Source organism: Notolepis coatsorum (genome assembly GCF_963971535.1).
Source record: "Notolepis coatsorum genome assembly, chromosome: 4".
In the NCBI taxonomy this organism is placed as follows: domain Eukaryota; kingdom Metazoa; phylum Chordata; class Actinopteri; order Aulopiformes; family Paralepididae; genus Notolepis; species Notolepis coatsorum.
In genome coordinates this window covers 91,290,805-91,303,864 of record NC_140168.1, presented here as the reverse complement: position 1 = coordinate 91,303,864, position 13,060 = coordinate 91,290,805, and the positions used below count along the sequence as shown (strand labels likewise).

Below are 13,060 nucleotides of genomic sequence, written 5' to 3'. Positions count from 1 at the left end.
TTCACAGAGATATCAACGTGTGCCCTATGTGTGTGTGTGTGCTGATCAGGAAATGAGAGAATAGATTTTTCAGCTCGCTTCTATAGCGTGCATAAGTACACATATACAGGGAACAAAATAACTACACGCCATTCGCCAAATGCGTGTAGATTTACCGTCTGCCGGCTAAAAATAATAGTCTGCCCGCCAGCTGGCGTGTAGTTCATATCGATACTCTTATTTTGAAAATCCTGTGCGGGTCTCATTGCCGCCCCAAGCGCAGCTCCAGTCATAATATCTGGGCTCCGGCAGCTAGCAACGTTCAGGTTCATATGATACTCTTATTTTGAAAACCCTGTAGCAACTGCGCAAGTCATATGATATCCGCCCCCTCAGTGTTTCTTGAAAACAGAGCAGCAGCGTTAAACACAGCAGCGTTAACACAGCAGTGCGCCTACAGACTCAAAATAAGTCTGTGGTGTTTTTTTTCTTCTCACGAGTCCAATGCAGCTACATGCTTTGCACCGTCGCCATTCCTTTATGCCCACATCGCCCGAAATTAACGTTTATGTACCAATCACTACAACGTTAACGTAAGCTAACAAGCTAATCCTGATGATCAGACGAGGCAGAGGGAAAGGGAAGGGAAATGGGGGGGGGGCACTCTCCCCTTCCCTGTGTGTGCGTGTGTGTGCGTTTGGAAAGACGACGGAGTCACTAGTCAGGACTCAGGACAGTAGTATATTATAGTAAACTGAGGATTACTGAGGATGGACAGATAATGTTGATATTCAAATATAAAAAAGTTTCGAGAGGAGTGGAAGTTTGAAGACAGACTACAATATGATGCGGGGGTGGTGAGTTGAAACACAGTGTGTGTGTGTGTGTCCCGACCCCACTTCTATGTTTCAATAAATTATTTGCATTTAAAACTATTAACGCTGACTCATTCCTTCAGTCCACTCAAAATTATGCTAATATTCCTTATGTTGTTTATGATATTAATTGAAAATAGCATATGAGAGTATTATATGTAATAATAACACATGGCGATATACTAAAAAGCTATTTATAATTTTTGGCTGGTAAAAAATCTGCCCGGCTAGTACTTTTAAAAATCTACCAGCCAAATGGCTGGTAAATCAAAAAGTAAAGTTTGTTCCCTGCACATATACTATCGATAATCTAGCGTTTATTTGAAAACGATTCATAAATAGGCAGAAAAATTACAACGTTTTTTGTGTATTCCAGAATATTCCAGTAAAGGGCGATTATCACAGAATCTTTATATTTTCCTGAAACTTAAAAAAAACTAGCGTTTTTCAAAATGGTATCAAATGGAAATGAACCGATTTCGACAATGTTGACTGCAAACAAGTCATTGATAAGCGACGGCCAGATTAGACACATAGCCATAATTTAAGATGTAGTTTATGCGTTCACAAATATGAGAGCGCTATCATTGAAGTGGGTGGTGGCACTCAAGGGGGTAAATAGGAAAACACGGCTGGCACTCAACCTGTTAAGAACCAACGTTAACAACCAAAGAGGTAGTAAGCTGTACTAAAAAAAAGGCCTCACCTCTTCCCAATCTGAATAACACTGCCAGTGAGCATCTGCTTGAAGAACTCCAGAACATCCCTTCCATCAGTATGGCTGGAGAAATACTGGAAGGAAAGACGGCGCAAACATTGATGTTCATTCTCCACTTCTGGGTGGAAGGAGTAGACCTTATATAGCTATTCCAATTCACCATTAGCTTTTTTTTTATTTTTTTTATACATCTGGCTTCAGTGGCCAACTTGGTGATTTATTTGGGTGGGAAACCACACGATACGATATTATCACGATACTAGTCACAACACTGCAATATTGTGATATTGCGATGCATTACCTTTTTTCAACTGCAAATTACAGGGTTCCCACCGACATTGCCAAATTAAATGGGGGAGGACTTTTAAGTACTTTTCCAAGCACTATTTAAAATTTTCGAGGATGTCAGTCTAAGGATACAATTCACTTTTAAATGCTGTTATTTTTTTTTTGCATCTTCTTGGCCTGCTTGCCAGCTAGAGCAAGCTAGAGCATCACACACGAAGAAGAAATGAGAAAAAGCAGTTGGAGCGTGTGAGACAGCGACTCGTCAGATTGTATTAAAACAGAACAAAAAAAAATGTCTTGATTCAGAACAATTTGATCATGGATGAACAAAACATTCAATGTAGCGATGTCCGATATTATTGGCCTACCGATATTATCGGCCGATATTGGCATTAAAATGTGATATCGGAAAATATCGGTATCGGTTTTCAAATTTTCTTAATTTTTTTACATTTCTATAACCTTTATTTACCCAGGCAAACAAGTAAGAACAAATTCTGATTTTATTTATTGTCAAAAGTATGCATAATGTTGTGTTAATTCCACATCAAGAGATATGTAATGTTAATTACCTGAAATTATTCAGTTTTTGGGGGGGGGAAACCCTGCATATATCGGTATCGGTTGATATCGGTTGATATCGGTATTGGAAATTAAGAGTTGGACAATATCGGTATAGGTAAAAAAGCCAATATCGAGCATCCCTAATTCAATGCGAATGGTTGATTTGAATTTCAAGGACTGTTAAGCACCTTGTTGGCTGTTTTCAAGGAATTCCAGGCCTTGACTTTTTTTTGTAAAAAATCAAGCATTTTAAGCACTTCATATATTTGTAGAGACCTGCTCCACCAGGATGGCGTCATGAACTTTGCCGTCCCTCTGCAGTGACTTCACGAAGCCCTTCATGTTGGTGGATCCCATATTGTCCTCCAAGAAATCTGCCTACATTAATAAGAAACAAACGAGAGGGAAGGATGTCAGGATCAGAAAGGTCTTTATTGCCAAGTAGTTTTCACATACAAGGAATTAGCTTTGGTCGTTTTCGGTGCGACATTAGCGGACAGATAATACAATAAAGAGGCGGAGTAAAATAAAATGAAATATGAACTAAGTTAAGCACAATAGAATAGAATTATGAAATAAAATAAAGGCCAGGGCTGGACAACTGTAAATAAAAGGTTGAATAAAATTAAATGGGATATAAACTAAATTAAATATAGCACAATAGAATGTCAAGTCAAGTCAAGTCAAGAGATTTATTTGTCACGGCATACAAGTATACAATGAAATGCGGGTGGTCTTGCCCGCAACGATGTGCAAATAACATATAATATTGTGCAATAAACAAGTAACATTGTGCAATAAACAAGTAACATGTTAGGGCATATCGGTATATGTACATAAGTTATTTACAGAGCATGGAGGACATACTGGGTCCTTTGGTAGTGTCTTTCTGTACATGCTAATTTATACAATCTCCGGTTATACTATACTATTTTTTAAAGTGACCCTTCCTTAGTGGCCATAAGTGTGGGCGTGTGCAGCATGAGTGTGTGCCTGCTCATGTTAAAGTGGCTGCTAGTGTGTGAGCGTGTACAGTGATTGTGTTGTGCGTGTGCTCATGTGTGCTTGTGTGTGGAGAGTTCAGTGTTCAGGGCTCTGATGGCCTGTGAGAAGAAGCTGAGCCGAAGTCTCTCTGTCCTAGCAGCTGGTGTTGTAGTACAATTATAAGTAAAACATTTAATGGGAATAAGAATAGGCCAGGGCTGTACAACTGGGCAAGATGTGGTCAAGTATACACACTAGGGCTGACCTCGACTAGTCGAATAGTCGACTAATCGATCGAAAGGAGCCGTAGTCGACTGCCAACCTTTTAGTTGAATGCAAAAAAAAAAGATTATAATATTTTTTTTTATCATTCTTTCCAAAAGCAAAGAGGCCTAGAAGCGTGGCTAATGCTAATGGCGCGCATACCAGAGAGGCTAACTGCCTAAGAGAACGGGCACAGAAGCACTGAAAAGAGGATTTCACACACTAGACATAAAGATGTATCCATCAGTGGACCAATTGCATGCTTTCGCAGAGGACAAGAAGCCTTCAGTCAACTTCTTCAGACATTAAGCACCCCCCACACAGCCCAAATGGAATGATCCCTCCAAAAAAATATATATATATATGTTGTGAAGGGCCAGATTAAACCGAATATATATATTTATTTATATATATATATTTAATTGTATTTGTATATTCTCTAATATTCCCTGATATCCCTTGTATATTCCTTGTACAATATGCATTGAATATCCATTCTAGCCTACTGAACATCCCATAATAGTCTCCATTCTACTATTGGTCGAGACCTTGGTGCCAGGCTGCCATACCCCTCAGACCCAGTTCAAACGTACCGCTCCACATGTACGAACAAGTCCTAGTTCCGCGTAGGAATCTGACTACCGCACCACTAATGGGACTATTTGTTCATAGTGCGTATATATACTGCGCTACTAAAGTAGGACTTTCTTTTCAGTCCAGTTTCTTACCCTCCAATAGAGTCACAGACGTAAAGCCTCCCCGCGACGCCACGTGTGGGAGTAAGGCCAAGTTCGCCTACCATCGGTATTGAGACATCGTGTATATTAATATTTGAATAGTCATATTTGGCACTATATCGTCGAGTTGGACGTAGTCTATTAAGCTAATAATAGTCTGTTAATATATAGTGCTTCGTGCGGTGAGAATACTACCGTAGTCAGTACCCCATCGTTTCGGGCAGAGAACTGGCTGCTTATCCAGGGTGGTTGACCCCACGTGAAGCTGCACCCGAGGAGCCCCAGAGCCGACGAGCGAGTGGACCTGTATACCGGATTATTCTGCCGACGACAGCCCGCCTTCCCAGGCACGGATTATGCTTTGTATACTTTGATTATTCCATGGATAAAGACCCCCGACACTGCCGTGTGTTGGAACCCCCCCCCCTGGAGAGGACGCAAGGTGAGGAGACGCTCTGCAAGACGAGGTCGCTTCACGTCTCTCCTCCGTGGACCGGATGACGCCGGCCCACAAAGAGTCCACCTGCTTTCATCTGTGGTCCAAGGATCGCCGGCGCATTGAACGGCACTACAGTGGGTTCACCTGGGATACCCTTGGCCGGATGAGGCAGCCGGATTCTACCCCCCCCCCTTCCTACTCCTGTCGGCTTACAAGCGACCGGATTAACCCCCCCTAGTGTATCCAGTATATAATCATTAAAGTATCATTGCTGTTATTCCTTAAACTATTCCAGGTCGTATATGTACCACCTGCGCCTTCAGAGATTGGACATTCTCTATTGATATACCGACGAATACTCTTGCCATAAAAGTGCATACTAATTTCCATTCATAAATGTGATTGATTTGATTAAGTGCTTGCTCTACACACCATCGCTGTGTAGAAATAAAGACCTATTTCTAATTCGTACATTTGTGTTGGATCCGTTTCATCTACGTGACAGTGTTCATCATAATATATTTATGCCGTGTACTGGGTGGCCGAATATTAAGTACAAAGGTAGTGGTAGTAAGTATCATATCTAGTAATACAGTCAGGGAATTGTACCCCTCAGTTAAAATTGGTCCTTCGAGCCGGAGGGTAATTAGTGTAATATTAATATAGTGTTATTAATATTGAAATGGCCTATGATGAACACTCCACGAAACGATCCTCCTAACCAACGCCCGCAGCGCGAACGACGGCTCCCTCAGTACTTAGAGGCTTACGCTGTCAGTCAACAACCTAGTCTTCTACTAACAGTAAACGCGGTAAAACTAGAAAGTAAAAGTATGTCTAACCCCAACGCCCAGACTACCCCGACCATAGAGGCCCCTACGGGCTCTAATGTAACTGACCAAGTTCACGGTGGGGACCAGTGGGAACCAGACATGACTTCACACCCCGCCAGTACTGAAGAAGTAGTCCCCGATGAGTCCCGGGAGGAATACAACGCTACCGAGAGAGAACTCGGCACGGAAGAAGACGGGGAGAGCACCGTGGAGACAGAGCTCCAAGGCTCCGCAAGGAGTACCCCGAGGGAAGGCTCCCCTATACAACCGCCTTCTCCCAGCGAGGCAGAGAGGACCCTACAGCAGGCCTTCCTCATCAGCCTGAACGCCGCTGCTGAACGCGACCGACTGCAGATCCAGCAGCGGAGCGAAGAAGAGCATATACGTCTAGAACTAAGACGCATTCAGAGAGAAGAGAATGTGGCCCGAGACCGAGCAGACAGCCAGCGAGCAGCTGCTGGTGCTCTACGGGACGCAGAGCGCGACAGACAGCAAGCGCAACTAATAGAACAGCTGATCAGACGGACAACACCCTCTCCCTCCGCCAGAGGCTCCAGGAACTCGTCTAGACACACCTCCAGGGCGGCATCCCCTAGCCGAGTAAACAACCCTGAACTTGACCAACAGACGAGGTCTATACCCCCCACAGACCACCTCCCCCCACCGGTCCAAGCGAGACCTAGCAACCGGGAAGGAGCAGCATATCCTGTGGAGAGGCTAAACCAGAGACTACAAGCACTGGATGACCTAACTGAAGACAAAGAGGAAGAGGAGGAGAACCACGCCCGACGACAGCACAGTACTCTACCGGACCAGGAGGTCCGGTACAGCCCAGGCTATACTCCCGCGGAGCTGCGCTACAGACCCCCGACTCTATACACGGGTGAGCACGACGCACGACCCGCACCGAGGAACAGCACCTGGACAAGCGGGCCATGGTACACTGCCGGTACCAGCCCATACCAAGGAGCGGGAGGAGACTCGCCTAGGAGGCCTCTCCCCCAACGCTCGCCGATGTATCCACAGTCAGCGTCATACATTGGCCCGCCTATGGTACCCGACTTCACCCAAGAGAACCGGGCCCAGTACACGGAACTCTGCATGTGTCTGGAGACCATGTTGGTGGATGTATTGGATGAACGCCATAAATACGCCATCCTACTGAAGCACTTAAAGGTACCCCGCGCACATAATATAGCGCTCGCCTACGCGACTTCCACCACCCCATACACAGCAGCGCTGGTAGCATTGGACCAGAGGTATGGGCGCATATGGCATTACGTGATCCAGGGGATCCGACACATCGACCGCTTACCCCCAGCAATAGACAATCGAGCACTGGACGACCTGTCCATCAGAGTGCAGTCCCTGGTAGGGATGTTGGGAGCGCAGAGAGAGAAGGGGAGGCATGAACTTTACGCCAACTCAAATGTGGAAAGGATCTTGGAGAAGCTGCCGCCCGCTCGACAGGAGCGTTTTAGGCGACAGAGGGACCACCGAGACCCGAATGGCCCCGAACCGAACCTCCTCGATCTAGCGGACTTCCTGGCGAGAGAAGTCAGCAGCCTACGGCTAGATACATTCGGACGGAGCACCCCTGGCTCCAGAGAAGGAACCAGACGACTAAATGATGGAAGAAGATCGGTGACTGTGATGCACCAATCGGAGTCAGTACCGAGCAGCAGGAGCCACAGTACCCCCTCCAGAACGGAGAAGTGGAAGATAGTGTGCCCCTACTGTGAGAAAGAACACTGGCTAGCGCAATGTGACTCCTTCCCCAAGCTGAACGCGGAGGAAGCAAGTCAATGGATAAAGTCCAACAAGCGCTGTTTTCGCTGTGCGCGCTCACACATGGCAGCCGAATGCCGCTTAAAGAAAAGGTGCACCAAGTGCGATGGAGCCCATCTGGACATACTTCACGACAGTAACAGACGGCGCCCTTCACCCGCACCATCCAGCAGCAAAGCGAGCGTCATGTACATCGATCCCGCCAGCAGCAGTGGAGCCCGAGTACTCCTAAAAGTAGTGAGTGTGACACTAAGCTACCAGAATAAAGTCCTGGACACTTACGCCGTCCTCGATGACGGGTCAGAGAAGACCCTGCTGCTCGCCTCCGCTGCGGCCCAGCTAGGGCTGCGGGGAAGCGAAACCCAAATGACAATTCGGACAATAAGACGAGATTTGAAGACGATAAAGGGCGAGAATGTCTCATTCTCTATCGCAGCAAGCGGCCAGCCTGAGCGACGGTACCAGATTACAGACGCTTTCACCAGCCAAGAAATAGGACTGTCGCGGTACACATACCCCGTCGCCAAGCTGATGGAGAAATATGCACATCAGCGCAAGTTACCGATCCCGCTCATAGACAATGCTATGCCGACCCTGTTGATAGGCTCCGACCATGCAGACCTCATTGTCCCGATAGACCGGGTTCATACCGGACCCCGAGGCTGTCCTGCAGCAGTCGAGACCCGTTTGGGATGGACTCTCCAAGGCCCGCTCGCCAAATCTCTCAACCGAAGTACAGCCACTAGATGTCTCCACTCCCGAGTCACAGAGGGAGAAACCGCACTCCTGCAACACGTAGAGCGGCTATGGACCTTGGAACAAATGCCCTTTAAGAACGGAAAGAAAGACATTCGCTCTAAAGATGACATTTACGCCATTCACCTCCTCGAGACAGGGACCAAGAGAGTCCCGGTCAACGGCGTGTTGAGATACGCCACGCCACTCCTGCGGCGAGAAGGAATGCCTACTTTCCACGCCAAGACAGACGCCACAGAACGGTACCTGCTGAACACGGAGCGGCGCTTAGCCAAGAACCCCGCCCAAGAGTGTATACCGCGCTGAGATTGAGAAGCTCATCACAGCGGGACACGTCACAAAGATGGACATTAAAGAGGCTGACCAGACCACTGAATCGTGGTACGTGCCTCACCACAAGGTCCATCACAACGGTAAAGACCGCATAGTATTTAACTGCAGCTACCAGATCGGATCCCAAAATCTGAATAAAGAGTTACTGCCCGGTCCCACACTCGGCCCCTCCCTACTCGGCGTTCTACTCCGCTTCCGCCAGGAAAAGGTGGCCATCAGCGGGGACATTAAAGGAATGTTCCTGCAGGTGAGATTAGTAGAGGCGGACAAGCCCCTGTTACGGTTCCTATGGAGAGAGAAGCCAGGAGATGAGCACCCAGCCATCTACCAATGGGAAGTCCTCCCCTTCGGAACGACGTGCAGCCCCTGCTGTGCTACATTTGCACTACAGAAACATGTAGCAGAGGACCCAGCAGCGGACGAAGAGGTCCGACACAGCGTAAAGAACAGCTTCTACGTAGACAACTGTCTACAAAGCCTTTCAACCCAAGAAGAAGCCGAGGCTCTCCTGATTAAACTCTGCGCCTCATTGATCAAAGGCGGCTTTGATCTCAGGCAGTGGGCCAGCAGCGATCCGCAAGTACTGCGCAGCCTCTCCTCCGAGGACAAGGCAGCCAGCAGCGAGACCTGGATGGCTACAATCCCGGGAGAAGCCCAGGAGATGACCCTGGGATTGGTGTGGCGATTCAAAACAGATTCGCTTCACTACAGACACAAGCCCCTGACTACGGAGCAGGGAAGGCCGGCGGCGGCGCCGACCACCAGACGGAGTGTGTACACAACACTCGCCCGACAATATGACCCGCTAGGATGTATTCTACCGTACACCACCAGGGCAAAAATGATTGTACGAGCATTGTGGGACAAGGACCAGGGCTGGGACGACCCCATTCCCGCACACCTTGCATCCACCTGGAGAGAGTGGGAGATGGAGCTCCACTCACTCCCAGGCGTTAATATGCGCCGAAGCTACTTCCCACCCACGGTGAGGCCAGAGACATGTAAAATGGACTTACACGTCTTCAGTGACGCCTCAGAGGTCGCATACGGATCAGTAGCCTACTTGCGGGCCCAAGAGAAGGGGGGAGAGATCTACACAGCATTTGTCCTCGCCCGCTCGAGAATAGCCCCACGCAAGCAACAATCTATCCCACGTCTAGAGCTCTGCGCAGCCCTAGCCGGAGCGCACCTAGCCACGCTCATCCAACGTGAGCTCACCATACCGGTGTCTAGAACAATCCTGTGGTCAGATTCCACGACGGTACTCGCCTGGATCAAATCGGACTCATGCAAGTACAAAGTCTTCGTGGGAGTCAGAGTCACCGAGATTCAAGACTTAACCGAAGAGTTAACCGGAGAAACAGAGTGGCGCTACGTTGATACAAAACAGAACCCAGCTGACGTCATCACCCGGGGGATGCCCCTGGATGACCTCACCCGTCGCAATGTCTACAGTGACGGCCCCGCATTCCTAAGACTCCCGGAAGGACAGTGGCCCATGCCTATCCCGAGGGAAGCAAGTCCAGAGGAGGTGGAAAATAAGAAGTCTGTGTTCTGTGGATTGAGCACCGTAGCCTCCACCGACCCTAACATAGACGATTGCACGTCCATAGAGAGTGCACAACAAAGAACATTCCTGCGGTACCACCCGGAGTGCAAGTCCCCCGCTGATATGTCAGCAGCTAACTACGAGGAAGCAGAATTGCTTCTACTGCAGCGAGCCCAGAGAGACTCGTTCCCCGATGAATTGGCCTGTCTACAGGGAGGAAAGCCCGTCCCATCCGACAGCAGATTAATTCATCTGGCTCCCGAGAGCGACGCTCATACCCTCATCAGAGTGGGTGGTCGCCTACGCAGAGCCCCCAATCTACCGGATGACATTAAATACCCGATCGTATTGAACAGCCGACACAAGGTCACAGAGCTGATTATAAAGAAATACGATGAGGATGTACATCACGCAGGAGCAGAAAGAGTCTTCGCGGAAATCAGACGTCGTTACTGGATCCTACAAGGAAGAGAGGCGGTACGACGCTTCCAGCGAACATGTCTAGACTGCCGCAAGTGGCGCGCGCAGCCCAGCATACCAAGGATGGCTGACCTTCCTCCATGTCGCCTCCGAATCGGTGACAAGCCATTCCACTCAACGGGTATGGACTGCTTTGGCCCGCTGCACATAAAGAAAGGAAGAGGAACCGAGAAGCGGTGGGGTATTGTATTCAAATGCATGACCACCAGAGCGATACACATCGAGCTTCTCCCGACCATGAGCACAGACTCATTCCTTATGGCCTTCCGTAGATTCACATCACGGAAAGGAAGACCGTCTACCCTATTGTCCGATCATGGGACAAACTTCAAAGGCGGCGAAAGAGAGCTGAGAGAGAGCTTCCAAGCTATGGGCCCAGAACTTAAGACCCACCTCGCTCCAGCACAGGTTGATTTCCAATTCAACCCCCCAAACGCACCCCACTTCGGTGGCACTTGGGAACGAGAAGTGCGCTCCATAAAGACAGCCCTGTACGCAGTACTTGGGGCCCAGACTGTGGCGGAAGAAGTCCTAATGACAGTCCTCACGGAGATTGAGGGAGTACTTAACTCGAAGCCCCTCGGATATGTCTCCAGTGATGTGGCGGATATCGACCCAGTTACCCCCAACACACTCCTGATGGGGCGGCTAGATCCTGCATTACCCCAGACAATGTACCGGCCTGAAGAAGCGAATGGCCGACGAATGTGGAGGTACAGTCAAGTATTAGCCGACAAGTTTTGGAGCAGTTTCCTACTGCACTACCTACCGTCTCTACAGACCCGCCAGAAGTGGGTAAAGGAGAGAGACAATTTGACAGAAGGAACAGTCGTCATGATTATTGATCAATCACTGCCCAGAGCTATGTGGCCGGCCGGCCGCGTAAGCAAAGTGATCACCGGTGCCGACGGCAAGGTCCGAGCAGCTGAAGTGCTCGTCCAGGGTCGCACTTACACCCGTCCCGTGGCGAGGCTCATAGAACTGCCCCGACTCCCAGACACAATCGATGATGACCATGACCCTATAACCCTATGACTTTGTGAAGTTGACTGACCCCTACAGCAAACCCTTATGTGTAAATAGACAACGCGATTAATCTGTCTCTGTTTAACTGATTAGGTCTGGGACCAATCAGGGGGTGGCTGTTGTGAAGGGCCAGATTAAACCGAATATATATATTTATTTATATATATATATTTAATTGTATTTGTATATTCTCTAATATTCCCTGATATCCCTTGTATATTCCTTGTACAATATGCATTGAATATCCATTCTAGCCTACTGAACATCCCATAATAGTCTCCATTCTACTATTGGTCGAGACCTTGGTGCCAGGCTGCCATACCCCTCAGACCCAGTTCAAACGTACCGCTCCACATGTACGAACAAGTCCTAGTTCCGCGTAGGAATCTGACTACCGCACCACTAATGGGACTATTTGTTCATAGTGCGTATATATACTGCGGTACTAAAGTAGGACTTTCTTTTCAGTCCAGTTTCTTACCCTCCAATAGAGTCACAGACGTAAAGCCTCCCCGCGACGCCACGTGTGGGAGTAAGGCCAAGTTCGCCTACCATCGGTATTGAGACATCGTGTATATTAATATTTGAATAGTCATATTTGGCACTATATCGTCGAGTTGGACGTAGTCTATTAAGCTAATAATAGTCTGTTAATATATAGTGCTTCGTGCGGTGAGAATACTACCGTAGTCAGTACCCCATCGTTTCGGGCAGAGAACTGGCTGCTTATCCAGGGTGGTTGACCCCACGTGAAGCTGCACCCGAGGAGCCCCAGAGCCGACGAGCGAGTGGACCTGTATACCGGATTATTCTGCCGACGACAGCCCGCCTTCCCAGGCACGGATTATGCTTTGTATACTTTGATTATTCCATGGATAAAGACCCCCGACACTGCCGTGTGTTGGAACCCCCCCCCCTGGAGAGGACGCAAGGTGAGGAGACGCTCTGCAAGACGAGGTCGCTTCACGTCTCTCCTCCGTGGACCGGATGACGCCGGCCCACAAAGAGTCCACCTGCTTTCATCTGTGGTCCAAGGATCGCCGGCGCATTGAACGGCACTACAGTGGGTTCACCTGGGATACCCTTGGCCGGATGAGGCAGCCGGATTCTACCCCCCCCCCCCCTTCCTACTCCTGTCGGCTTACAAGCGACCGGATTAACCCCCCCTAGTGTATCCAGTATATAATCATTAAAGTATCATTGCTGTTATTCCTTAAACTATTCCAGGTCGTATATGTACCACCTGCGCCTTCAGAGATTGGACATTCTCTATTGATATACCGACGAATACTCTTGCCATAAAAGTGCATACTAATTTCCATTCATAAATGTGATTGATTTGATTAAGTGCTTGCTCTACACACCATCGCTGTGTAGAAATAAATACCTATTTCTAATTCGTACATTTGTGTTGGATCCGTTTCATCTACGTGACAGTGTTCATCAT

At 48.3% G+C, this 13,060-nt stretch overlaps 1 protein-coding gene across 1 annotated transcript in view; it reads right to left on the bottom strand.

The window, feature by feature from the left end:
- The window catches only part of tert (telomerase reverse transcriptase), a 155,036-nt gene that overhangs the window by 108,566 nt on the left and 33,410 nt on the right, over window positions 1-13,060 (bottom strand). The window contains exons 8-9 of the mRNA XM_084312955.1: window positions 2,701-2,802; window positions 1,561-1,646 (exon numbers count right to left, since the gene is read on the bottom strand). Of these exons, the coding sequence (XP_084169081.1) occupies window positions 1,561-1,646; window positions 2,701-2,802 (188 nt within the window). The remainder of the gene's footprint in view (window positions 1-1,560; window positions 1,647-2,700; window positions 2,803-13,060) is intronic.